We start from the raw sequence: 24657 nt of genomic DNA, 5'->3' as shown, positions 1-24657 counted from the left end.
CCTTGAGTCCCATGGTGGTCATCTGGGGCAAGGTCACATACCGAGCATTCTTGTGACAGGCCGGCTGGGAGACGTTTAGGTCCAGGTAGGACCCGCCTCCACTCACTTCTCCGTTTTCTGGGGAACCTCGGGACTCACTCTCACCCCTGTCTCTCTCCCACCCAAGGAAAGAGCAGAGCTACGTGCAGAAGCACTGGCGGGATGTGCGTGTGGGAGACTTCGTCCAGATGCGGAGCAATGAGATCGTCCCGGCAGACATACTCCTCCTCTTCTCCTCGGACCCCAGCGGGCTCTGCCATCTGGAGACCGCCAACCTGGATGGAGAGACGAACCTCAAACAAAGGCGTGTGGTGAAGGGCTTTTCTCAGCAGGTAGGGCTCTTTCCAGAATCTTCCATGGTAAGGTCAAAGGGAAGAAGCGAGCCAGCTCTATGGGGAAACTGAACTTAATCTGATGGGTAGAGGAGAAAGGAATGGCCACCTCCTTTTCCCCAAGCATTTGGGTAGAATCTTCCCAGCAACCCTCTGAAACAGATATTATCCCCTTAACACGGAGGCGGAAAGTGAGGCCTGAGGAAAGCCAACGAACTTGCTGAAGGCCTCAGAGTTCTTACACGGGGACCTGTTCTGTTCATCCGATAAAACTATGCTCTCTGCTCTGAACCCAGGAGTGTCATACATGTTTAGCCACCCTTGGGACCAACCTGCTTTCTGTGTTGATCTCCTCCCTGCTCGTCCTGCCCAGCCAGACTCGGCAATCTCACCCTCCCTGGCTCTTCTCTAGTGTTCCTCTGACTGCAGCATGAACTGCAGCTAGGTGTTATTAACTGTTCCCACTGGTGTCCGTGTTACCTCCTCAATGGTCCTGAACCCTTTCTGAGGGTAGTAGGGAGCAATTCCCTTTTGTTGAATCCCTACACTTACATATCTGGTACCTTAGACATTGATGGAGAAGTCGCTATCACTTGGTGGTTAAGAGCCTAGGGCTGGACTCCAAGCGCACACTCACCATTTATGAGCTGTCTCACCTGAGGCAAGTGGTTGCTCTCGCACACCTCTGTTCCGCCATCTGGAGAACGGGTACAGAAGTAGTACCCTCTCCATGGGATCATTCTAGAGACTGAATGATATGTGCATGACTTCTTTCACATGAAGATAGGCACGTCATCAGAAGAGAGCAGATAGACAGTTGGCAGCCAATGTCAGTGGTGTGCATGGGCAATAAGCGTTGACCGATTGAAACGGAGGTGTGATATTCTAGTTTTCAATGAAAATTCTCCTTGAAAGAGTAGACTTCCAACCAGGTACCTTTCTCTACCCGTGGAAAAGAATACAGTTGCATCTGTTTTCTTTGCTCTGCCAGTCTTTGGCTGGGGAGAAACTGAATGCGTCAGGAGATTTAGGAGAAAGGGGGCGGTGCTTCGCCCCTCAGAAATTCTCATCAGTTCATTTACCTCTGCGGAAACTTCTCGAGAGGAGACCGTTCATCCTACCTCACTCCGCCTCTCGTGAAGTAGCGAACGAACAGTTCTCAGACAATCCCTTTTGGTGTGATTAATCCAGTCCTCTCAGGAGTCTGTTCTCTCAACCCGGCAGTGGGAATGATCATCCCCTTGCCATAGCTACGCGGTGTGATTCAAATACGGCGGAAAATAAAGGAGAAAATAGAGAGTTTGGTGCATAGTAGGCCCACAGTAAATGGTCTGTTGGCCACCGACTCAGCTGCAGTCAACGCGCTGGCCGTGGAGCCCACCATCGCCTGGCTTTGTCATGTTACTATGGTGGTTCAGTCCCCCCTGCAGTCCCCGGGCTTGGCCTGAGTTAGCCACTGCGCTGAGGAGCGGCGTCTCCGTTTCTCTTTTCGCTTGTCCTTATCCCTTTCACCAAATGCCCCCAGTGTTTACAGAAAGGCAGGGCAGGATCTGAGTAAGCTCACAACGCCAGTCTAGACACACACAAACAACCTGATTCTGTCCACTAGGGTGGGGGCACTCGGGCTTTCTCTACCAGATCTCCCAATGGGAAACCCGGATTGCGCACACACGCGCGTTCTCTACCAGGTCTCCCAATGGGAAACCCTGATTGCGCACACACGCGCGTTCTCTACCAGATCTCCCAATGGGAAACCCTGATTGCGCACACACGCGCGTTCTCTACCAGATCTCCCAATGGGAAACCCGGATTGCGCACACACGCGCGTTCTCTACCAGATCTCCCAATGGGAAACCCGGATTGCGCACACACGCGCGTTCTCTACCAGATCTCCCAATGGGAAACCCGGATTGTGCACACACGCGCGTTCTCTACCAGATCTCCCAATGGGAAACCCGGATTGCGCACACACGTGCGTGCAGATACACATGCCGGTGTGAATACATGTGTGAGTGAATGTGTAAAAAGCATTCTGAGAATTTCTATTTCATTTTTTTTAAGTTCTGGGAGCAGTGAAGCTTGCGTGTGCTTACAAGTCTCCCCGCCAGCCTCCTCACCCCAACATCCTGATCACAATTCTCAGTGCCCCTTACTCTCTCTCGGGTCGTTACTTCAGTGTTGTCAAGTTTCAGGTTAGTTATTTGTGTTTTTTTGTTTTCTGTCTTTGGCAGCAGCTCCCAAGCTGTTTCTTATATGTTAATTAGCCGATGGTTTGGGATCTGACTGGGATGAAGAGCCAGGTGAGGGGGTCATTCACACTCCAGTGCTGTCGGCCAGCCCGTTTCATCACATCGCTCCGGCTCTAACCCTGACTCCTCACAGGGAACGTGGCGTAATGCCTTACAAAGAAAGGACAATTCACTTGCGAAAAAAGGAAGGATTTGTTTGAGCTTGAAGCTTTTCAGAGTTCTCTATCCTGTTTCAATTCCTAATTCTCCTTCCTGGCTTTGTTCAAGTGTGGGGTTGGTTTTTTTTTCCATTTCTAGATAATAGTAACAATATAATTTTTTTAAGCTCTTACTAATCTTGGCATGATTACATCATGTATCCTCACAAAAACCCAATGAGATAGGTGCTGTTATTGTCCCCATTATACACGTAAGGAAACTGGGCCATAGAAGGTTAAGTAACTTTGCCCAAGGTCGCTGAGCCGGGAAGTGTTGGGACCAGGATTCAAAGCCGCTTCACCCAGAGTCTCAGCTCCTCAAGTTTTCAGTAGCTCATCTCCCTGGCCCTTTGACTGTTACCTTGAGAGTACCCAGAGATCTGATTGGAAAGCGCACATGTATAATTTTCAATATTCTTTCCACGGACTAGTAAGTGGCAGGACGAATAAATGTAGGCTTAGCTCCGTGGGGAAGAGGAATTCAGCCGCTCTTGGCCTCCCTGCTTCTCCCTTATGTCTTTCGTGCAGAAAGATTTCTGAGTATGGAGAAAATTCTCTTCTGCCTAACGCTATATACTATATAGTACTTGTCAAATGTGTCGAGCAAAGACGCTGATGCGGGTTACAAGAAAAATACATGTTGCAAAGTCAGATAAGATCAGAAGGCAATAGGGTATAAGCCTGCAAGTACTGCTCACTACAGGACTTGCTCAGATACTTCAATAAACCCAAAGGAAGTGCGGGGGTAGCCACTAGTGTCTAGTATTTCTAAACATTAAACCACAGAAATCTTTTATTCCAAGGAACATATTCCAGGACTGCTGCATGAGAGGTAAGATTACAATTTAGGGATTTGCCCCCAACTACATTATAGGTATTTACTTCTATAGATATACATGCATATTTTGTTAAGGTTTCCCCGGATTTTCCTAACATGAACCCACTACCACCACATCCTTGAAAAAGCTGTACAACAAAGGGGAAGAGTTTTCTGTAGTCAAGAACTTTCAAAAACCCTTAACAGCCACTAGAACAAAGCTACCATACGTGGGCTTCTTGCCTGGGCTGGGGCTTTTGCATGCATTGTCTCTTAGTCCTTGCAACAGTCTTCTGGGGTGGATGTTACAATACCCGTTTTACAGGTAAAAACACTGAGGTCCAGAAGGGGCAAATTTCACTCGGGAGGTTTTGAACACCTACAAGTGTGGTTTGTTTGGAAATTTAATATCTTAAATACTAAGTATTGATGGCTTTTGTTGGCTTGTTTTCCCTCTAAGTCCCTGCTGTCTCTGCGGCTTTCACCGTAACGAAAGGGTTTACATTAACCACAGAGATTTCTGGAAACCTACCCCACCCATGCACCCACACCCATTTCACCATTTTACAGGTGATGAGTGATTACAATATCCTGTAAATACAAAGTCAGTAAAAAAAAAAAAAAAAAAAAAAAAAAAAAAAAAACTTTGTTCCAGCTCCATTAACCAGTATTTCTCAAGGTGGAGTCTGCCAAACCCGTATCTCAAGAGATAGTTCATGAAAAATGAGGTTCATGGTCAAATCTGATTGGGAAGCCTGTGTCCTATGGACTCCTCTTGGATGTTTCAATAAGCATTAACATACTAAGGTCTCCCAGAAGACTTAGAGTCAAGAGGCCAGTTAAACTAACTCTGAGCTGCCTGACCTGTGGTGGTGCAGTGGATAAAGCGTCGACCTGGAATGCTGAGGTCGCTGGTTCGAAACCTGCACTTGTCTGGCCATGGCACATATGGGAGTTGATGCTTCCTGCTCCTCCTCCCTTCTCTCTCTCCTCTCTAAAATGAATCAATAAAAAAAAATTAAACTAACTCTGAGATTTCCAAACTTATTTAACCTTAGAACCATCTTTCAGCACACTAATTTTTATCATTCCTGTGGCAATTCGGGGGAAATGTTAGGCTGGACCGTGGAGCACCCCTGATCACAACAGACGAGGAGTGAAGGAGAAGTTGACAGTCCTCATAGCTTCCGCAGTTTGTTCATCCCTATCCTGTCTCGATTCAAATGAAACTATAAAACATGAAAGGGCTTCTCAAAAGAATCTTCCTTCTGTGACACATCAAATCATTCTCAAGGTTGCCAAAGAGTTGGTTTCAAAACTCTTTTCTCAACTTGGACCAAACCAATTTTTTTTCCCAGTTGGAATTTTTATTGTGATGGACCGTTATTATTATTATTATTATTATTATTATTATTTGTATTTTTCCGAAGTTAAAAGCAGGGAGGCAGTCAGACAGACTCCCGCATGCTCCCGACCAGAATCCACCCGGCATGCCCACCAGGGGGCGATGCTTTGCCCACCCGGCGCATTACTCCATTTCAGCCAGAGTCATTCTAGCACCTGAGGCAGAGGCCATGGAGCCATCCTCAGCACCCCTGCCAACTTTGCTCCAATGGAGCCATGGCTGCAGGGGGGGAAGAGAGAGAGAGAGAGAGGAAGGAGAGGGGGAAGGGTGGAGTAGCAGATGGTCGCTTCTTCTGTGTGCCCTAGCTGGGAATCGAACCTGGGACTTCCACACGCTGGCCTGATGCTCTACTGCTGAGCCAACAGGCCAGGGCCATGATGGACCATCTTTGAATTCACAAAATTATTGACTTATTTGTGAAATATTTATTCCCACATCCCATTGCTGGGAAAAGGGCAGAGAGGGAAGAAATCCAAAATTATGATTATGCTAAGAGAACATTCTTAGAGAATTATATTGTCCATTTTTCTCTTTGGTGACATTTTTATGCCTGAAACCTCTCCTTTAAAAGGATTTCCAAGATGGGTATCAGGCATTTAACATCTGGAAATGAATGTATGCCATTTGTTTGGGGAAACGGAGCAGTTACCAAACCAAAGAATCAAAAATGAATTCTTCCAATTAGGGTTTCACTTGAAACACCTTTCTGGTGTGAAAGAATAAAATTCAATGGAATAAATTTGGAGATGTGATTGGCTTTATTAACTGATTCATGAATCGGGCACCATCCCATCCAGCAACTAGAATGGTGCTCTGAGAGGCTGTAAAAAAAATGGAGGTTTTTATAGAAAGAAGGGTGATCAAGGGAGCTATCAACAAAAGAAAAGAAAAAATTATTTTTAGACCAGAACATCTTTTGGAGGAAAAGGAATGATAAGGACTTTTTAACATGCAGATTGCCTCTTCTTTTTATGGGATGGGAGTGCAGAGAGGTGACGGAGCGAACCCAACATGACAGATGATCTCACTGACGTTGACCAGAAAATTTTAGACTGGTTGATCAAGAGTGCATTAGTGGGAGAGGTTGAAACAGCAATTAGGTCAAGTGTTAAAGGCCAGGTTTGATATCATGGGCTTTAGCACAAGTGTCACCATTTTGAATCTGTGGTTTTTCTATTTAACCATTGTTACCTGTTATTCAAATAAATAACAGGCAGCATTCTACTGAAGCTTGTGTCAGATCACTTCCCAGTGCCAACCGAGAACTTGCTACACCAAGTGTGGTATGGAGCCTCTCCAACATCACTTGAGAATTTATGGTAAATGTGTAATCTGATGCCCTACCCCAGGCCGAACCCGAATCTGCAGCTTCACAAGGTCACCATGTGATTTATGAGCACATTAAACTTTGGAAGCCCTGGTCTTGGGGGCATCATTGATTATTGTAATAATTCTGCTTACCTGTTTATGGCCCAGGTTAAAGATTCTAAATCGGCCCTCCTTTTTAACTAGCTTGCATTCCACAGATGGTTAGTATTTTGTTCAGCCATTGTCTCAGTAGGGAACAGCCACGGTAGCTTGGACCCCCTGCAGTGAGAGCACATGCTGACTTGAATGTTGGGGCTAAAGTAGGTTTACAGTTACAAGTACCAGAAACACAGAGTTTATTCATGTGTTATTATTTATTAACTATTGAATTATTTTCCATATGCACAACTGTAAACCTCATTTTGCCCACCCTATCTTTAGGGGGAGGAGCAATCTGCTGGCAGATTTCAGGTGGGACAGGGAGTCATTTATTGACATCCTAGTTCAGTGACAATGCACGTCAAATGGAGCAAAGGGTGGCAGCCTGTCACCTCAACCTTGCTTCCCTGAGAACCAGAGAAAATCCTTCTTTCCTGGTGGATTTTGTCACAGGACCCGCCCCCTCACAGGCTCTCCCAAATGGCTGTTAAAAACAATACTTCGTCTTTCTACCTGCTGACCACTGCTTAAGGTCAAGCCGAAGGTGCTGTTGTTTCGGGTTCTTTTAATTTGGGTTCTCGATAAAAATAAATAATAATAATAATAACAAGGAATATCAACAGGCAACTTGATTGAGCACATAAAATAGGCACAGTTGGTTTTTCTCCATGTTTTATATTTATTGTCTTTTCTACTCCTCACAAAGAACCCTATGAGAGGAGCCCTTGGATTATCCCTATCTGTCACGAAAGGCACGAGCAGTCCAGCAACCCTGCTAGCAATTGACTGAGCTCAAGTTTAAACTCAGGCAGTTTTTTTTTTTTAATTCAGTGAGAGGAAGGGAGGCAGAGACAAACTCCCACATGCACCCCAACCAGGATCCACCTGGCAAGCCCACTAAGGGGTGATGCTTTGCCCATCTGGGGCATTGCTCTGTTGCTCAGCAACCAAACTCCTCTTAGCACCTGAGACTGAGGCCATGAAACCGTCCTCAGCACTCAGGGCCAACTCGCTCCAGTCGAGCCTTGGCTACAGGAGGCAGAGAGAGAGAGAGAGAGAGAGAGAGAGAAGTGAGAGGGCAGAGGGGTGGAGAAGCATATGGGTGCTTCTCCTGTGTGCCCCAACCAGGACTCAAACCTGGGACATCCACACACTGGGCCAATGCTCTACAACTGTGCAAACCAGCCAGAGCCAGTTCTTTTTTCTTTACTTTTTATTACAGAAATTTTCAAATCTAGCTAAAAGTAAAGAGAATAATATGATTAATGTTATGCATCCACCACTAATTTCAATAATCAACTCACAATCAATCCTGTTTTCTCTGTATCCCCATCTTTCTCTCTCTGCAGATTATTTTGAAGCAAATCTTCCGTATCACAATATGTCACTTGTCAATGTTTCAATATCTATGTCTTAAGTATAGGATTTAAAAAATATACCATTATATCATTGTCATGACTCAAGTATTAGCAATGATTCCTTGATATCAGCTTTCAAGGCAGTGTTCAATGTTTTCAGTTTGTCTGAATTTAGGATTCAAATAAGGCCAAAGATTGAGATTTGTTCCTTTGATCTCTTTTACTCTACAGGTTGCCTATTTAGTTTTCTTTTTTATTGCATATTTAGGTTTTTTTTCTTTTTGTTTTTTTTTCTTTTTTTTGTATTTTTCTGAAGTTGGAAACTGGGAGGCAGTCAGACTCCCACATGTGCCCGATCAGGATCCACCCGGCATGCCCACCAGGGGGCGATGCTCTGCCCATCTGGGGCGTCGCTTTGTTGCAACCAGAGCCATTCTAGCACCTGAGGCAGAGGCCACAGAGCCATCCTCAGCACCCGGGCCAATGTTGCTCCAATGGAGCCTCACTGTGGGAGGGGAAGAGAGAGACAGAGAGGAAGGAGAGGGGGAGGGGTGGAGAAGCAGATGGGCGCTTCTCCTATGTGCCCTGGCCGGGAATCAAACCCGGGACTCCTGCATGCCAGGCCAACGCTCTACCACTGAGCAAACCGGCCAGGGCCTGCATATTTAGTTTTTGTTGCTGAATAAACCAAATTATTTGTCCTGTAAAATCCCCTGTCGTCTTTTTTTCTCTTTTTACTGAATTTATTGGGGTGATGCTGGGTAACAAAATTATACAGGTTTCAGGTGCATAATTCCACAACACACCATCAGCACACTGCACTGTGTTCACCACCCAGAGTCAAGTCTCCACCCATCACTATTCATCCCCCCGTACTCTCCTCCGTCTCCCACCCCCAGCAATCACCACACTATTGTCCATGTCCATGAATGTCTTTTTCTTTTTTTGTTTCTTTTTTGTTCAATTCCTCCACCTTTGCGCCCAGCCTCCCCACCCCTGACAGCGGTGAGTCTGCTCTCTATCAATGAGTCTGTCTCTATTTTGCTTATTAGTTCCTTTTGTTCCTTAGATTCCACATATCAATGAAACACGTGGTATTTTTCATTCTCTGACTGGCTTATTTCACTTAGCATAATGCCCTCCTGGTCCATTCCACGCTATCACAAAGGGTAAGATTTCCTTCTTTTTTATAACCAAATAGCATTCCATTGTGAAAATGGACCACAGCTTTTCTATCTACTCATCTTCTAATGGACAGGTGGCTGCTTCCAAATCTCGGCTATTGTAAATAATGCTACGATGAACAGAGGGGTGCATATACGTATTCTTTTCAATTAGAGTTTTGGGTTTCTTTGGATATAGTCCCAGAAATGGGATCACTGGGTCATAAGACAGTTCGGTTTTTAGTTTTTTGAGATAACTGCATACTGCCCTCCACAGTGGCTGCACCAGTCTGCATTCCCATCAACGGTGCACGAGACTTCCCTTTTCTCCACATCCTCTCTAACACTTGCTGTTTGTTGATTTATTGATGACAGCCATTCTGATACGTGTGAGGTGATATCTCATTGTGGTTTTAATTTACACCTCTCTGATGATTAGTTACATTGAGCATCTTTTTATATGCCTGTTGGCCATCTGTATGTCCCCTTCAGAGAAGTGTCTATTCACGTCCTTTGCCTATTTTTTATTTGGACTATTTGTGTTTTGGGTTTTTTTTTTTCTTTTTTGGTGTTGAGTTGTATAAGTCTTTATAAAGTTTGGAAATTAACCTCTTATCAGGTATATTAGTTAATATGTCCCATTCAGTGGGTTACCTTTTCATTTTGTTGATGGTTTCCTTTGCTGTGCAAAAGATTTTTTAGTTTGACATAGTCCCATTTGTTTATTTTTGTTGTTGTTGTTATCCTTGCCCAAGGAGAGATATCAGAACAGATATTGGTCCAAGAGATGTCCGAGATTTTACTGCCTGGCTTTCTTCTAGGGTTTTTCTGGTTTCTAGTCTAACATTCAAGCCTTGAATCCATTCTGAGTTTATTCTTGTGTATAGTGTAAGAAGGTAGTCCAGTTTCCCCAGTAGTCTTGATTTTATTGAGTTCCTCATCTCCCTGGGGTGCCATTTAACCCGTGATGCAGTATGACATATTTCTAACATTGGTCGTCAGAGCTAGTGCCTGAAGCCGATTCTGGTTTGATTTGTGTCACTGTTACAGAAAGGAGACTCCTTAGCCTCCTCCAAAGGTGACCAATGACTTTTTCTTTTTTATTATCTATGTGAACTTGTTGATTTGCACATAGCTGGGGGTTGCCAAACCACTGCCGTTATTACCTTTATTCATTGTCCCATCTTTAGCCAGTGGGAACTTCTCCAAAGTGACTCCGGAGTCTTTCACCAGGACCTCAACAGTCTAATGTTGACACCTGACGCTAATATCATTTTACCTCAACTGAGAAAAAAGATTTCAAGATTAAATTTAGTTAATATTTGCCCACTTGAAAGAGGGGAACACAGCCCTCCAGGCCGATCTGGGTGTTTTTGTGGGGATCCCTCTGGCAGACAGAGACCCAGAATGATTGACCAGGAGGAGGCCTATGTCCTCATCCAGGTCACAGGAGGAAGCAGCTGCCACTCACCCTATTGTGGTTCATTTTGAAAAGAACTTCAACCCCACCCAGAAGCAGGAAGGTTACCAAATGCTGGTAACTGTCATTAGTTTTCAGATAGGCTTCTCAGAAATCAGTAGGTTAATTTGTATGCCGGGAAGGAAACCTCCATCGTCAGGCTCAGCAGCTGGGGCATGAAGAACATTTGCTTCTACAATTTATCCAAACTAGTATGCTTTAAAAAAAAAAAAAAAGGCAATAGTATGATTTTTTTAAATAGTATGATTGCAAGGTTGCCGTGTATAGCCGCTACATAGCTGCCAGGGTGGGTGGAGATTGTGTGCCTTGTCACCTCTAGTCCCTGCACAGTCCACGGAGCATGCTACCAATCAGTTACCATTGCCACCTCGCCACCTAACCCGTGGGGGGGGGGGGGAGTGTGGGCGTGGTCCTTCCCGTCACCTAGCCTGAGGGTCACAGGGGAAACAGACTCTAAGAGCTACACAAAAGCTCAGTGATCCTGGTTCAGCTCTTCTTTTTCACAAATTCCCAGGCTCATGGTAAAAAGTAAAAAAATAAAAAATCAGTAAATAAATGCATTCTGTGTTCAAGAAAAAAAAGTCAGCTGATTTCTCTTTTTTCAATTAACAACATCACCCTTGAATATTTCCTAATGGGCATGGAGGGCTTTCAAAGTGGTCTAAGTTATACTTCCTGTCCTCTAAGACTTTAGGACTGTGGATCCCTGGGTTTTTTTTTTTATTATAAAGACCCTTGTGACTATCAAAATATTTTTTGCTCGCCCTTAACCACTCCCTCCAAGCTCTCCTCTCCAAAAGTAGTCCTTTCTGAGTCCATTATCTAAGAAAATAATACAAAAAGTTACTATGGATTTGATGACTTTTTAAAATAGATTTGTAATTTATTGATTTCAAGAATTCCTACAGAAATTGGAAAACCATATATATGTGAGGCTTATTTTTACTGTGTTCACAGATGACATTTTGGTGCATTTGGGAATTTGCGGACCAGTTGCAGTGTTTAATCTACCGGTTGGCCCTTAAAAGTATAAGACAAACTCAAAGTGAGTGGTATAGATATTTAAGAATTATCCAGGTTCAAAGGAAGGAGAGATTGCAATGGTCTCTGGTGGATAGACAGGTCCTTAACAGATATAACCCTTGAGCTTGGCTATGAAAGTTTGAAAGAATTGTCAATATGAAAAACTTGCAAAGAAATCATGAAAAAGGCCCAGTGGGTTTTCTCTGTGGGTAAACAGCATTAAATGGTTACATCAAGCAAAGAACAGTGCACATGTTAGAATCAGACAAGCCTGTGTGCTCATGAGCTGTGTGACCTTAAGTAAATTACTTACTATAATCAACATTCCGTTTTCTCCCCCATAAAATGGGATAACCTGTCCTGAACATGTCACGGGAGCATTGGGGAGATCAAATAAATAAGAGGCAGCATTTTCTGATCTATAGTTTTACCAAATAAATAGCCATCATTATTTTTTTTAAAGGCTCAGATACGCGGATGCATCTGAGTCGACTAGGATTCTTTACAGGCCGGAGAAATTATCTAATGGAAGCAAAACAGAATTGTTGCACCCATGTGGTGGGAGGTGGGCGGGAGGGAAGGAAGCACATCGCAGAGCTCACGAAATCGAGGAAATCCGAAGACCCAGGCTCAGAAACAGGGACCAGGAAACAGCGCAGTGGGAGAGATTAGCAGCAGCAGTTACCTGCTAATCACATTTGTTCCTTTCTTCTTTGGGTCATTCCACTCAAGTCAAAGTCCACAGTGGGAGAGGCGAGTGGGTAGGGCATTTTGACTGCCCTTCAAGATTATGAACCAGGGAGGGGAGAGAATTTCCCAAAAGGAAGTTGAAGGGTTGTTGATGCAAGAGGAGTAGAACAGTGAGTCTCCAGAAAAACCACCGTCCTCGGCGACAAAGAATTTCACTCAGACTGTTATGTGTTTGCATAGTCTCAAGTAGAAACCAACTTGAAACCTGGTTGTGAAGAATAGTGGAAACTAAGCTTAGAAAGACAAGCGGTGAAGCTAGTGCAAGCTATATGCTTCACCATGGCCTTCCCGGGGAGGCTTCGAGGACGCAGCTTGCTGTGTCTGAGCCACAGGTCAGTGAGGAGTACCTGAACCTGGAGAGTCATTACACACTAACCCTTGGCTGATTTTCCTTCGCCTGCCTAGATACCGTGACCGGTACGCATGCGCTAAGCCTGGAACCCTGCGTTGTTTTATGGCTGCAGTAATTGGCTTGTGTCAACAGCCTCTCTTCTCGGTTTGCCCTTCACTGTGGTTCAGAGAGCAGGGACATTCAGTAAATGAGTGAATGTGTGAACGAACGAGCAGTCTAGTCAGGCTCTTGTTGGGAAATTAAAGGAAATAGCATGCATGACATTAGTTGGTTCTCGGCACAAAATAATCACTCAATAGACGCCACGGCAATAATAACAGAAGGGGGGGGAAGAGGAATAACTATGATGATGATGACAGTGACAATGATCACGACTGGCTTTGGAGTCCAATTATATGAGGTGCAATCCTGGCTTTGTTGCTTACCGACCATTAAACAATGGCTTCGGTTCAGTCTCCATATGCACATCTATCTTTCAAAATCTCTTAGGGTTACTGTGAAAACTTAAGGACAGGTGGCTGGCACATAGTAAGTGTTCACGGTAGGCAGGTGTGACCCAAAGAACACAGAGACGTGTGCCCTCCATTCTGGAAAGGGTCTGTCTTTTCCTGGACTCTGACTGATGGCACCCAGGCTATCTGGCTGGTAATGAGACTTCTATCAGGGCCAGAGCCTTAGAAAAAGGCTGGGTAGAAAGATATGTTGGTTAGGTGGTCTTTATCCACAAGCTAAGAGGCTCTGCGAGGTAGGGAATCGGAACTCCTGGTGACATTGAGGACCTGGCAGGGTTGGCAGGCATGGCAGCGCCCTCCTGTCCGTGGTCTCCCCTGACTGTTCCCAGGAATGAGCTTTGGCAGATGCTCCACAGCAAGCAGAGCCGGAGGGGCTGTCTTTGTAGATGGCAGGGCCCGCACACCCCTCTCCAGAGCCCATCTTGAGGAGGGAGAGAAGGTGCCCGGGGGACAGATAGCTGGAAAGGGAGAGGTCACTTCTCCATGAGGAGAGGAAGACAGACCAAGGACCCAAGGCCAGTGCCCAGAAGCAGAGCCAAACAAGGGGCACTTCAGGAAGAGGGTCACTAGGAAGCCCTTCAGAGGGACGAGAGAGAAGCATGGTCATCGCCAGGTCCGATTAAACAGGCGATGGGCCCTCGTTGCAGCAGGATTCTTAGCTCTCAGACCCCGCGGCTGCTCCTCTCTGAAGTGAGTTTGGGTGTAGAAAGTCAGCAATGAGCCGAGAGGTGTGGATCCGGGTGGATTGGAGTGAGGAGAAGGGGGTGCACATGGCTTAATCAGGGGCATGAAAGTGGCCGACACATTACAGCGTGATCCATCGTCTTTGCAGAACTCAGCAAGTGTCGGTCCCTGAAAGAATCGACACCCGGAGGGAACAGGGCCATATTTTTAGAAACTCCTGGATGGGTAATTAATTTCAAGTGACTGGAGAGTTTATTTATGTTGGCGCCCCTGCAGATCCAACGGACAGTATTATTTACACGAAGCCAGAAAATGCTATCATTTCTTCTAATCAATTTGCCCCTTTGAACAGCTGTGCCTTGGGGCTTCCAGCTGTAAACTCACTCCTCGTGCTGAAAGCTCTACCCAGGAAAACGGTCCTTGCCTCCTTCCATGTGCATAGCTGCAGTGCCTTGCACAATGTTCCCACATGGGTCCTGTCTTCTGGGGCGCGACTGAGACAGACAGGGGAGCTGGTGCTAGTCCCATTCTACAGATGAGGAAACTGAGGCTTAGGAGTTGACTGCAGTAGTAGCCAGTGAGGGGTAGAATTGGGAAGCATGATTTCCCCACCCCTAATTGTATTTCCACCTTCCCAAGTAACACAAGATGGTCTCTGGTCACACTTGTGTTCCAGTGCCAATGCTGGTGTGACCATGGGCAGCTGATTGAACCCTTCGGAGCTATAGTTTTTCTAGCTCCAAAGATGGGATAATTAAAATTCCCATGCCACAGAGTAATTGTAAGCTTGGAAATAAACAACATGTGTGAAGTTCTCATCACAGTGTGTGACAGAAATGAGAGTACAGTAAATGCTATTTATTTTGTTTTATTAGCAACTCTTTTCACAGAATTCTTACAACAGTAAAAAATTGAAACGATGTAAATGTTCAGTAGGGGAATGATGAAGCAAAGTGTGGTAACATTCAGACAATAGTTTTATATGCTGGTGTTAATAAACATAGAAAATTTTAGTAAGAGGTAAAAATGTTCAAGTATATAAATAGTAAATCTGTTTTTAAATGCATAACTGTAGCCTGACCTGACCAGGTGGTGGTGCAGTAGATAGAGCATCAGCCTGGGATGCTGAGGACCCAGGTTTAAAGCCCAAGGTCGCTGGACTAAACCCAAGGTCACTGGCTTGAGTAAGGGGTCACTGGCTCAGCTGGAGACCCCAGTCAAGGCATGTAGGAGAAAGCACTCAATGAACAACTGAGGTCCTGCAACTATGAGTTGATGCTTCTCATCTCTCTCTTTTCCTGTCTGTCTGTTCCTGTCAGTCCCTCTCTCTCTCAAAAAAAAAAAAAGCATAACTATATACATGTGTCCATATATAAATGTGTGTGTATGTGTATGTGTGTATATATATATATATATAAAATCCTGGGAATATTATATACATAAAACCATTAACTGTGTTTATCTCTAAATAGTGTTATATAAATGGAGATTATAAATCTATAACCTCTTATTTTTGGTCACCTCTTTCTATGCTGCCCAGTGTGGTAGCCACTATCCACATGCAGCTATTTAAATTTAAGTTAATTAAAATTAAATAAAATTTTAAAATCTATTCTTTACTCACCCTATCACATTTCAACAGCCCCATACAATCCATGGCCTCCATACTGGACAAGTTCAGCATGAGCCCGTCACTCCAGGAAGGCATGCTGGACAAGTGCAGCTCTAGCGACTCAACCCCGGGCAGTTTGGGTTGTCACAGCTAGGGGGCGTACAGCTGGCATCCAGGGGTCAGAGGCCAGAGGTGCTCCTAAACACCCCACAGGCACAGAGGAACACGGCCAGCCGACTTTGCCCTGCTGAGCATCCAAATTCTATTTGCATCTGTTTTTCTCCTCCTTAATGAGGATTTAACAGTTTTTTTTTCTAAGACCTTACAGCTACCACAGGGCGACAAAGCAGGGATTACCTTATTTGCAATGGTTCTAACAACGATTAGCTCCCCGATGATCCTATTAAAACTAGATCCCTCTCTATAACCTCGTGACATCCTCTCTCTCACAGGGCGTGCAGTTCGAGCCCGAGTGTTTCCACAACACCATCGTGTGTGAGAAGCCCAACAACCACCTCAACAGATTCAAGGGTTATATGTAAGTATCTCAGGCTTCCGTGCTTCTAGTGAATACTTCCTCGGAGGCTAGAAAACATTTTCTTCTTAAAATGGCTACACAGATAAGCATTTGAATCCTGGGGAAATTTGTTTCTTTTTTTTTTATCACAAAGAAGGGCTCAAGAAAACCCAATTGTGAAACTTTTCTGATTCTGTTTTTCTGGCCAGAGTGACAGTTAATTATCTGTGGGGTTAAATTTGTTAACGTTTCCTAGAACTCTGGTGAAATAGTATCACTATCAAGACCACCCTCTGATTCAGGGGAGGCGGGTGTGATTTAATTAAGATCCGTTTTCTGAAAAGAGCCTGGGTTGCATGGCAGGTAAGAACCAAAACTTCGGGGTGGCTTGACAGATGTCGATTTGAAACGAGATTCTATCACTGACAGAAACTGGGTGAACTTGGGTAAATTAATTAACCTCTCTGGACCTTAGTTTTCACATCTGTAAGATAAAGATTATAACATCTCCATCATGGGATTTTTCTTTTCAAAGCCTGAAGTTGTTTATCATATGCAAAGCCCTTAGCACAGCAACGGGCAACAGAGTAAATATTCAGTTAACAGTCCTGTCCTGATGAATTTATGATTACTCTATCCCTCAACTTTGGTTCAGCCTGAGAATTTGATTTTAATTCTGCTCCCACATCAGACTACTGGTCATGCTGAGGGGGGAAAAAGGTTACGGATATTAATAAATGCCCTTGTAGAGTGCTTTCACCATTTTTAGAGTAGTCATCTCATTGAATCTGCACAACCACCCTGGGAAGAATGATTTCATTTTTCAGATAGGGAATCTGATGGCCTAAGCCTTCTTGGGATTCACCCAAAGGTCCACAGCAGGTGTAAGACGAAGCCAGGACTTCAATCCGGGTCTTTTCGCTCCACCAGTATGTTTTCCACGGTTGGCCAGTTGGTCATGCAGAACAGAGCTCAGCCTGGCTGTGGCGACTTCTCCACAGTTTTGGAGGAAGGCTTATGAAGGCTTCTTGGAAGGCAGGTGTCTAGGCTTTCCCTCAATCCACATTTTCTCAGGCCGCTTGGGACGTCACAAGGAGCAATGTGAGAGAGGGGGAGGGGTCAGAACGATACAAGAGAAATAGCCACTTCTAAACACCAAGGGTTTCTTATAAGCACAGAGAGAGCAGATGGAGACAGAGGAAGGTTTGAACTCCTGGAGGAGAGGAGGATTCGTCGTGGGCGTCTGGCAAGGTATAGCTTGCCACCTGCCACCACCATCCCCCCACCAGCGAGGAGTCCGTTCCTCTTGCCCGAGGTTTGTGGACTTAGTTGATCCCAGGTCACCATGCCTGAAGCCGTTCTCCTTCCTCTTGGAGACAAGCCTCATTGCTGGGTTTCTCCCTGCCCCTAACAGCTGGTGCCAGCAGCCAGCCTTTCTGAGCTTTGAAACCTCGGACAGGACTTCCCCATCTCCAGGAACCCACGCACTTGCTCTTCTTGGTTGCTACCCCGAAGGGTGTCTTTCCCCCATCTGCCAGGCCTTATGGGTGAGCCAGAAGAGTCTAGTTGGTCCGCCCAGTAGCCAACCATGGAATGAGGGAGAATTCTCCACTGTGGTCCTGCATCCCTTTTAATGCTCTGTTTGAAGGTTAGGGGTGTCAGCTTGGAAAATGCAACTTTTAAGCAAAGAAGATCTCTATAGAATAGTGGTTCTCAACCAAGGGCACTCCCACCCCACCCCCAGCACCCCAAAGGACTCTTTACACTGTCTGGAGACATTTTGGGTTGTCACACTAGGGAGCGTGCTGCTGGCATCTAGTAGATAGAGGCCAGAGATGCTACTGAACACCCTACAGCAGTGGTCCCCAACCCCCAGGCCACGGACCAGTACCGGTCCATGGGCCATTTGGTACCAGTCCGCAGAGAAAGAATAAATAACTTACATTATTTCCATTTTATTTATATTTAAGTCTGAACAATGTTTTATTTTTAAAAAATGACCAGATTCCCTCTGTTACATCCGTCTAAGACTCACTCTTGACGCTTGTCTCGGTCACGTGATACATTTATCCCGTCCCACCCTAAAGGCTGGTCTGTGAAAATATTTTCTGACAGTAAACCAATCTGTGAGCCAAAAAAGGTTGGGGACCACTGCCCTACAAGGCCCTGGCTGGACAATCCCACAACAAAGCATGACCCCGCCCAAATGTCAGAGCGTCAAGGTGGAGAAAGGCAGCTCTAACCACAGGCCGTCGTTTGCCAAAGCCGCCTCTGTGTTGCAAAGTTAGATTAATAAGTTGTAGAAAAGAGTTAACGACATGCTAGCACCAAATAATGACATTTCCTTGTTGAATTCTGAAGACTTGCGAATGTAAGTGACTGATTCGGTGGCATTAACGGGTCTCTACCTTGTGAGCCCTGGAGTAGTGAGAAGCACGTGAGGACTGGAGTCTGTGGCCCGGCTTCCCCAGCCGTAGAATGTCCCGTGTCCTCTGTGTGTGGCTTTGGAAACATTTGTCACCCTCTCTGAGCTTCTCCTTTTTCACAATGAAAGATATTCACCCTGCTGACTTCCCAGAGCCTTGAAGAGTCGCATAAAATCACCTAAGAAAATGTAGTATAGCCTGACCTGTGGTGGCGCAGTGGATAAAGCGTCGACCTGGAAATGCTGAGGTCGCCGGTTCAAAACCCTGGGCTTGCCTGGTCAAGGCACATATGGGAGTTGATGCTTCCAGCTCCTCCCCCCTTCTCTCTCTCTGTCTCTCTCTCCTCTCTCTCCCTCTCTGTCTCTCTCTCTCTCTTCCTCTCTCTCTCCTCTCTAAAAATGAATAAATAAAAAATAAAATAAAAATAAAGACAGTAAGTCTTTATTTAGTGCAAGAAGGTCTCTATAGAATAGTGGTTCTCAACCAAGGGCACTCCCACCTCACCCCCCAGCACCCCAAGGTGCTTTAGAGCCAGACTTTCTGGGTTTGAATTTCTGTTCTTTCCCTTACTAGCTCAGTTTCCCTGTCTCTAAAGCTGGTGTGAAAACATGACCTATCTTACAAGGCTGCCATGCTGGTTAACTGCATTAATGCATGGAAAACACATCTATCAGGTATGAAAAGGAATTATTGAAAAGCTAGAAGGAGGAAAAGCCCTAAAGGTTCATATTATTACTCTGCTGTTCTTCCCAGTGTTGTGGGGAAGTTATATTTAAAATTCCTAAAAATCCCACAGGAAAGATGTTCGGGTGGAACAAGGGCCAGACACACCAGGTAAGAACTGGTGTTGGTTGGACTCAGAATTTTCCAGCGTGAGGGAGGAAGGGGCTATGGTCCCTAAGGCTAGAACGAGGAGAAAACTCTCTCCAGCTTGAAGAAGCGGCCTCCCCGCGCCTGTCTGCCTCCTGGGATGTCTGTCCGTTAGATAAGAGATGAAGCCGGAGGAGGATAGTACAGGCGTGAGGCCAGTAAGCGAAGGCGCTTGAAGGCGGGGAGCCCGACAGCTGCTCCTCCTTACCCGTCTCGAGTGCCAGACGCAGGCTGCCCGGTGTCTGCTGTGGACTCAGACGGTCAGCTTGTGCAGCTCCGGTCCCAGCGGCTAGGTGACAGAGAGCCTGTGAACACAGCTGCACAGCCCTTGGCGGGCCAGAAGCCAGTCCCCCCACCAACCGTTTGGAGGCTTTCTCCGAGTTCCACCTGTGAGATGGGGAAGTGAGGCTTCCCTTCAGGGTGGGTAACTCCCTTCCAACAGTCCAGCCACCCGGGAGCAGTCAAGAGCTGCGCTTGAACGTGGAGGTTCGGTTCCGAGTTAATACTGCTCTTCTGAAAAAGAGGGAGGACAGGGATCGTGTTTGCTCATTGAGGGCACCGTGGAGATGCCGCTGTGCCCGGTGACAGAGTGGAGAGGCCACCAACACTCCCTGTCTTTCCTCACCGCCAGGGAGCATCCTGACCAGACCAGGACCGGCTTTGGCAGTGAGAGTCTTCTGCTTCGAGGCTGCACCATCAGAAACACCGAGCTGGCTGTTGGCATTGTCGTCTATGCAGGTCATTGTCCCTGGACAGCTTCTTTTGTCCCTTTCCTTTATCTTCCCTCCTCCGTCCCCTCCTCCAAATCCATCTGCAGTCAGGGCGAGCGCACATCTGTTCTAAGGAGTAGAGGTGCAGAACTTCCCATTTCTCAGCTAAGCAAACTGAGGCTGGAATCGCAGCTGCCCACGCGGTCCACAGGAGACGTAATTAGATTCCAAGTTACTGTCTCTCGGCTGAATGAGACGAGATGGGGAGGGAGAGTCCTTCGCATTCACCATGAATGGTTTTGAGACACTAACTATAGGCAGGATGTATATGTTGCAGAGCCTAAGGAATAGCCTCACCAAACTTAATAACTTCACCCATGTGCCTCGGTTTCCTCATCTATACAATGGGGGGGGGGTATTTGTATCTGCCTCATAGAGTCCTCGTGAGGATCACATGACCAAACACATGGAAAGCCCTGCAAAGTATCTGGCATGCAAAGGAGTGATGGGTTTTCACTGTGGTGTTTTTGCAGTTAAGTTTTTATCGTTATCTGGATTCATTTTATGGCTCCAGTTATGATGGTCTGTCCTTGCCACTGCAATTTTGCTTTCCAATTACAAAAATGACATATGGCAACACTTGTTACAATGACATCTGAAGTCTTGGAGGGCAGTGTTTAGGCTGCTCTGTCCCTGGTACCTAGAACCCTGCGCTCCCTGGGTTCGCAATAAATACCTGTTGTAATGTTAACAACTGCAGACTTCTTCCTCTGTAGGGGAAACACAGTCTGCCAGAGGTGTCCACTTTTGCGGGAAGATTCCAGAATACATTTCCCTGGGTCTTCCATTCACTGGGGCACCTTGTAATTATTTTGTTTGCTTATTGTTTTGCTTGATTTTTTTTTGGTCTGAGTGGAACCCCACTTTTGATGGATATAGAAGAACATTTTAGACATCAGTCTACCCCAAGATTCACTCTTTGGGACTGTCAAAGAAAACCCAGTTTTTAAAGGAATAATGTCACAATCTAGTTAGCTTTCCCCGATTTGGGGGAAGGGAGGTTGTGTCTGTCAGTTCAGGTGACTGTTTTCTTAAGGTCTTTGTGAATGAAGTTCAGTGCTGTCTAGCAGACCCACTAAAGGTCAGCTCCGTGCCAATCCCTGTCCCACCAAGAAAACACACACAGGCTTGGAATCTGCTTCTCTGAGGGATCAGGAACAAAGAAACACTGTGTGAGTGCTGGGAGTGGCATGTGAGGGGACACATGTGGAGAGAGAGAGTTCATCCATGGCCCTGGGTAGGGGGGGGGGGCGGGTAGGCTGCCTGGGGCCAAATCCACCCGCGGGCTCCAAATTCCTGTGCTGGTTGGCTAAGCGTTCAACACAGAGGGACTACGCGTTCCTGCCTTGTAGGACTATAAGGTTCCAATGAAATGATCTGTGAAGAGAGTTAACAGAATGCCTGGCATATTTAGGCTCTCAGAAGAGTGCGAGCAGAAGGGTGCTAGCTGTTGTTAGTGTCAGCTAAAGCTAGGGTGCTCAGCCTTGGCACAGCTGACGCAGAGGTCCAGCCTGTTCTCTGTGGCGAGGGCTGCCTCGTGGGATGCTGAGCAGCATCCCTGGCCCCTACCCAGGAGATGCCAATGGCACCAAAAGGTCTCAAGACATTGCCAAATGTTTCCTGGGCAGTATAATCCCCCCGGCTGAGAATGACTGGTCTCGAGCCTCTCCCCGGAGAATATGGATGGACACAATAGGAGCACATCAGTGTCAAAGGCCCACGAAAGCCAAGCTGCACTTCGCAGAGGAAGCGGTCCAGTGTGTTAATCCACTCCCCCCGCCCCAAACACACACACAGCCACAATCTCCCGATTTGCAGACAAGGAATTGAGGTGCAAAGGGATTCATTCATTCACTCAAAGTCACTTGTCTCCTGAGATTAATTCCATGTAACCCAAAGTCAAGTATCTGCAGGATCAAGCTCTGTGGATGCTAGAGCCTATGTTCTAACTGCTACACCGTACTGCCTCCCCCCTTGAGTCCAACGCTTGCCAAAAGAACAGGGGGATGTTGAAGGTGAGGAGCAGGTGTTTGAAGAGGGTGGTCCCAGGACCGTCAAGTGGGGTGACCCTGAGGCAGGCAGGAAGGCACAGTGTTATCAGCACCGTCAGCCTGTGCTCACTGGGCTGTGGAAGCCCCCTCACAACAGTAGTGACGCGGATCTAATTGAATAAGCCTGGAGCTTGCTACTCCTCCTGTTTTGTTGCCACTTTAAATCCACAGGGCAACCAGCTCAACAGCATTAAAGCCATTCACTGCTGGAGCTGATGTATTAGTTTTCTTTAATTTTGCTCAGAAAATGTGTGATCAGTGTGTCTTAGTTTGCCTGCTAAGGAGCAGAGCATGGTAGTTAAAAGTTAGCAGCCCCGAAGGACAGGTTCTGTCTAAAGTAGAGTCTCCGTTTGATGCTCAGCCATTCGCTGTGTGGCTTGGGTCCCAGGGGCTGCCGGAAGGAGGATGGGCAGGAATCAGAACCCAAGGTTCTCAGTGTGGTGGTTCTGGTGTATATTTATTCTTTCGTTTTGGGATGGTCCCTTCTACTTTTCTCCAACTAGAAAAAGAAGATTGATAGGTAGTTTTCAAATTTTGTTGTCTTTCCTTTTTTTTTTCTTTTCTTTTTTTTTTTTTTTTCTTTTTTTTTTTTTTTTTTTTTTGTAGCAGAGACAGAGTCAGAGAGAGGGACAGATAGGGGCAAACAGACAGGAAGGGAGAGAGATGAGAAACATCAATTCTTCATTGCGGCTCCTTAGTTGTTCATTGATTGATTTCTCATATGTGCCTTGACCAGGGGCTACAGCAGACCGAGTGACCCCTTGCTCAAGCCAGTGACCTTGGGCTCAAGCTGATGAGCCTTGCTCAAACCAGATGAGCCCGCGCTCAAGCTGGCGACCTTGGGGTCTCGAACCTGGGTCCTCCACATCCCAGTCCAACGCTCTATCAACTGCACCACCACCTGGTCAAGCCTGTTGTCTTTTCTTTTAACAAAATTTTATGCATGCAGAACTCCAAAATAGAAGTGGACTTGCACAGAGTTAATGTTGGGGTGGAGGCCTTTGGCCCCGACCACTCTTGCCCAAGCAATACCAATACCTTAGGCAAAGAGAAAAGGATGAAAATTCTGACCCCAAGCAGTGTCCTGCCCCAGGGCCTTGGCACCTACTGCTTCCCAAGGTAAAGCCCTCATCTCCCAACTCTTCTCTCTCCCTTCAAGCCTTCCTTAAATGTGACCTCATCTGAGAAGGCTCTCTTCCCTGATCATGCTCTCTAAAACCATCTCTTATTTATTAGCCCTTGTTTATTTCATGGACTTATTACTAATAACAACTATCTTACTGTCTTAGCACTGCGTACTGCCCCTAGTCCATAACAATGCCTTCATGCAAATTAGAGAAAGGCAGCCCTCTCTCCAAACACCTAACTGTTCCTATGGCCAGAAATGTGCCATAATAAACTTCACAAATCTATGACAACTACACAATGAGGGGTGCCTCTAGATTTGTGCAGTGCGCAGCCTGAGTGTGGTGGGTCTGTGGGTGCCCGCCAGTGTGTGGCAGGTCAGGGGATGCTCACCGAATACCTGCTGACCGACTATGTGAGCCTCCCCCCAGGTGTTCTCAGCAACCTCCCTGGGGCAGGACAGCTGCAGGACAGAATACCTGCTGACTGACTATGTGAGCCCCCCCAGGTGTTCTCAGCAACCTCCCTGGGGCAGGACAGCTGCAGGACAGAATACCTGCTGACCGACTATGCGAGCCCCCCCCCCCCCAGGTGTTCTCAGCAACCTCCCTGGGGCAGGACAGCTGCAGGTCAGGAAGGGAGACTCTGTTACCATGAGCTCCTGTGAGAAGAGCCGAGGCCGTGACCCGGGCCAGGGGCAAGCAGGGGCCCAGAGGCTGATCACCTCCTTCCACCCACAGGCCACGAGACGAAAGCCATGCTGAACAACAGCGGCCCCCGCTACAAACGCAGCAAGGTCGAGCGGCGCATGAACACGGACATCTCCTTCTGCATCGGGCTGCTCTTCCTCATGTGCCTCACTGGAGCTGTAGGTATGGAATGTTCTGGAGAGAACCAGAACTCACTACCCCACTCATCTTTTTTTTTCTTTTTTCCCTTTGGGCGAGGTGCTTCAATTCTCTGAGCCTCGGTTTTCTCGTCTATAAAATAGAGTTAATAAAAAATAATAATAATGAATTCTACCCTGTAGGATGCCAGTGCACTAATAATGCGCATGGAAAACTCCTGAAAGTACGAATTACTCCAGATACTAGGAATATCACCTAGCGTTTATTTGCCCAAGAAACACTCACGGAACCCAGGCACTGTCTTCGCGTGACAGGATAACAAGACGGGTCCGGCTGAGCTCCTGGTCCAGCAGGGAGGGAGGCGGCACAGGAACAGGACCCATCACTGTCAGTCCCCGCAGGGAGGGACACACACACATGCTGGATTCAGCTCCTGCGGCTGCTGCGGAAAGTGAACACGGGCTCATTGGTTTGAACAGCCCAATCTGTTCTGTGTGCTCTGGATTCAGAAGTCCAAACTCAGTCGCACTGTGAAGTGTCAGCAGGACCAGCTCCTTCTAAAGCAGGGGTCTCAAACTCAACTCAGCATGTGGGCCGCAGAGCAAGATCA

At 46.5% G+C, this 24657-nt stretch overlaps 1 protein-coding gene across 4 annotated transcripts in view; it reads left to right on the top strand.

Moving 5' to 3' along the window:
* ATP10B (ATPase phospholipid transporting 10B (putative)) overlaps positions 1-24657 on the top strand; it is a 263328-nt gene that overhangs the window by 178306 nt on the left and 60365 nt on the right. For all 4 annotated transcript variants that reach the window (XM_066273192.1, XM_066273193.1, XM_066273194.1 and 1 more), the window contains 4 exons: positions 167-371; positions 15893-15978; positions 19885-19991; positions 23940-24071. In XM_066273192.1, coding sequence (XP_066129289.1) covers positions 167-371; positions 15893-15978; positions 19885-19991; positions 23940-24071 — 530 coding nt within the window. The remainder of the gene's footprint in view (positions 1-166; positions 372-15892; positions 15979-19884; positions 19992-23939; positions 24072-24657) is intronic.

This window comes from Saccopteryx bilineata, chromosome 4, assembly GCF_036850765.1.
Source record: "Saccopteryx bilineata isolate mSacBil1 chromosome 4, mSacBil1_pri_phased_curated, whole genome shotgun sequence".
In the NCBI taxonomy this organism is placed as follows: domain Eukaryota; kingdom Metazoa; phylum Chordata; class Mammalia; order Chiroptera; family Emballonuridae; genus Saccopteryx; species Saccopteryx bilineata.
The sequence above is the reverse complement of the archived record's forward strand: the minus strand, read 5'-3'. Positions and strand labels throughout refer to the sequence as shown.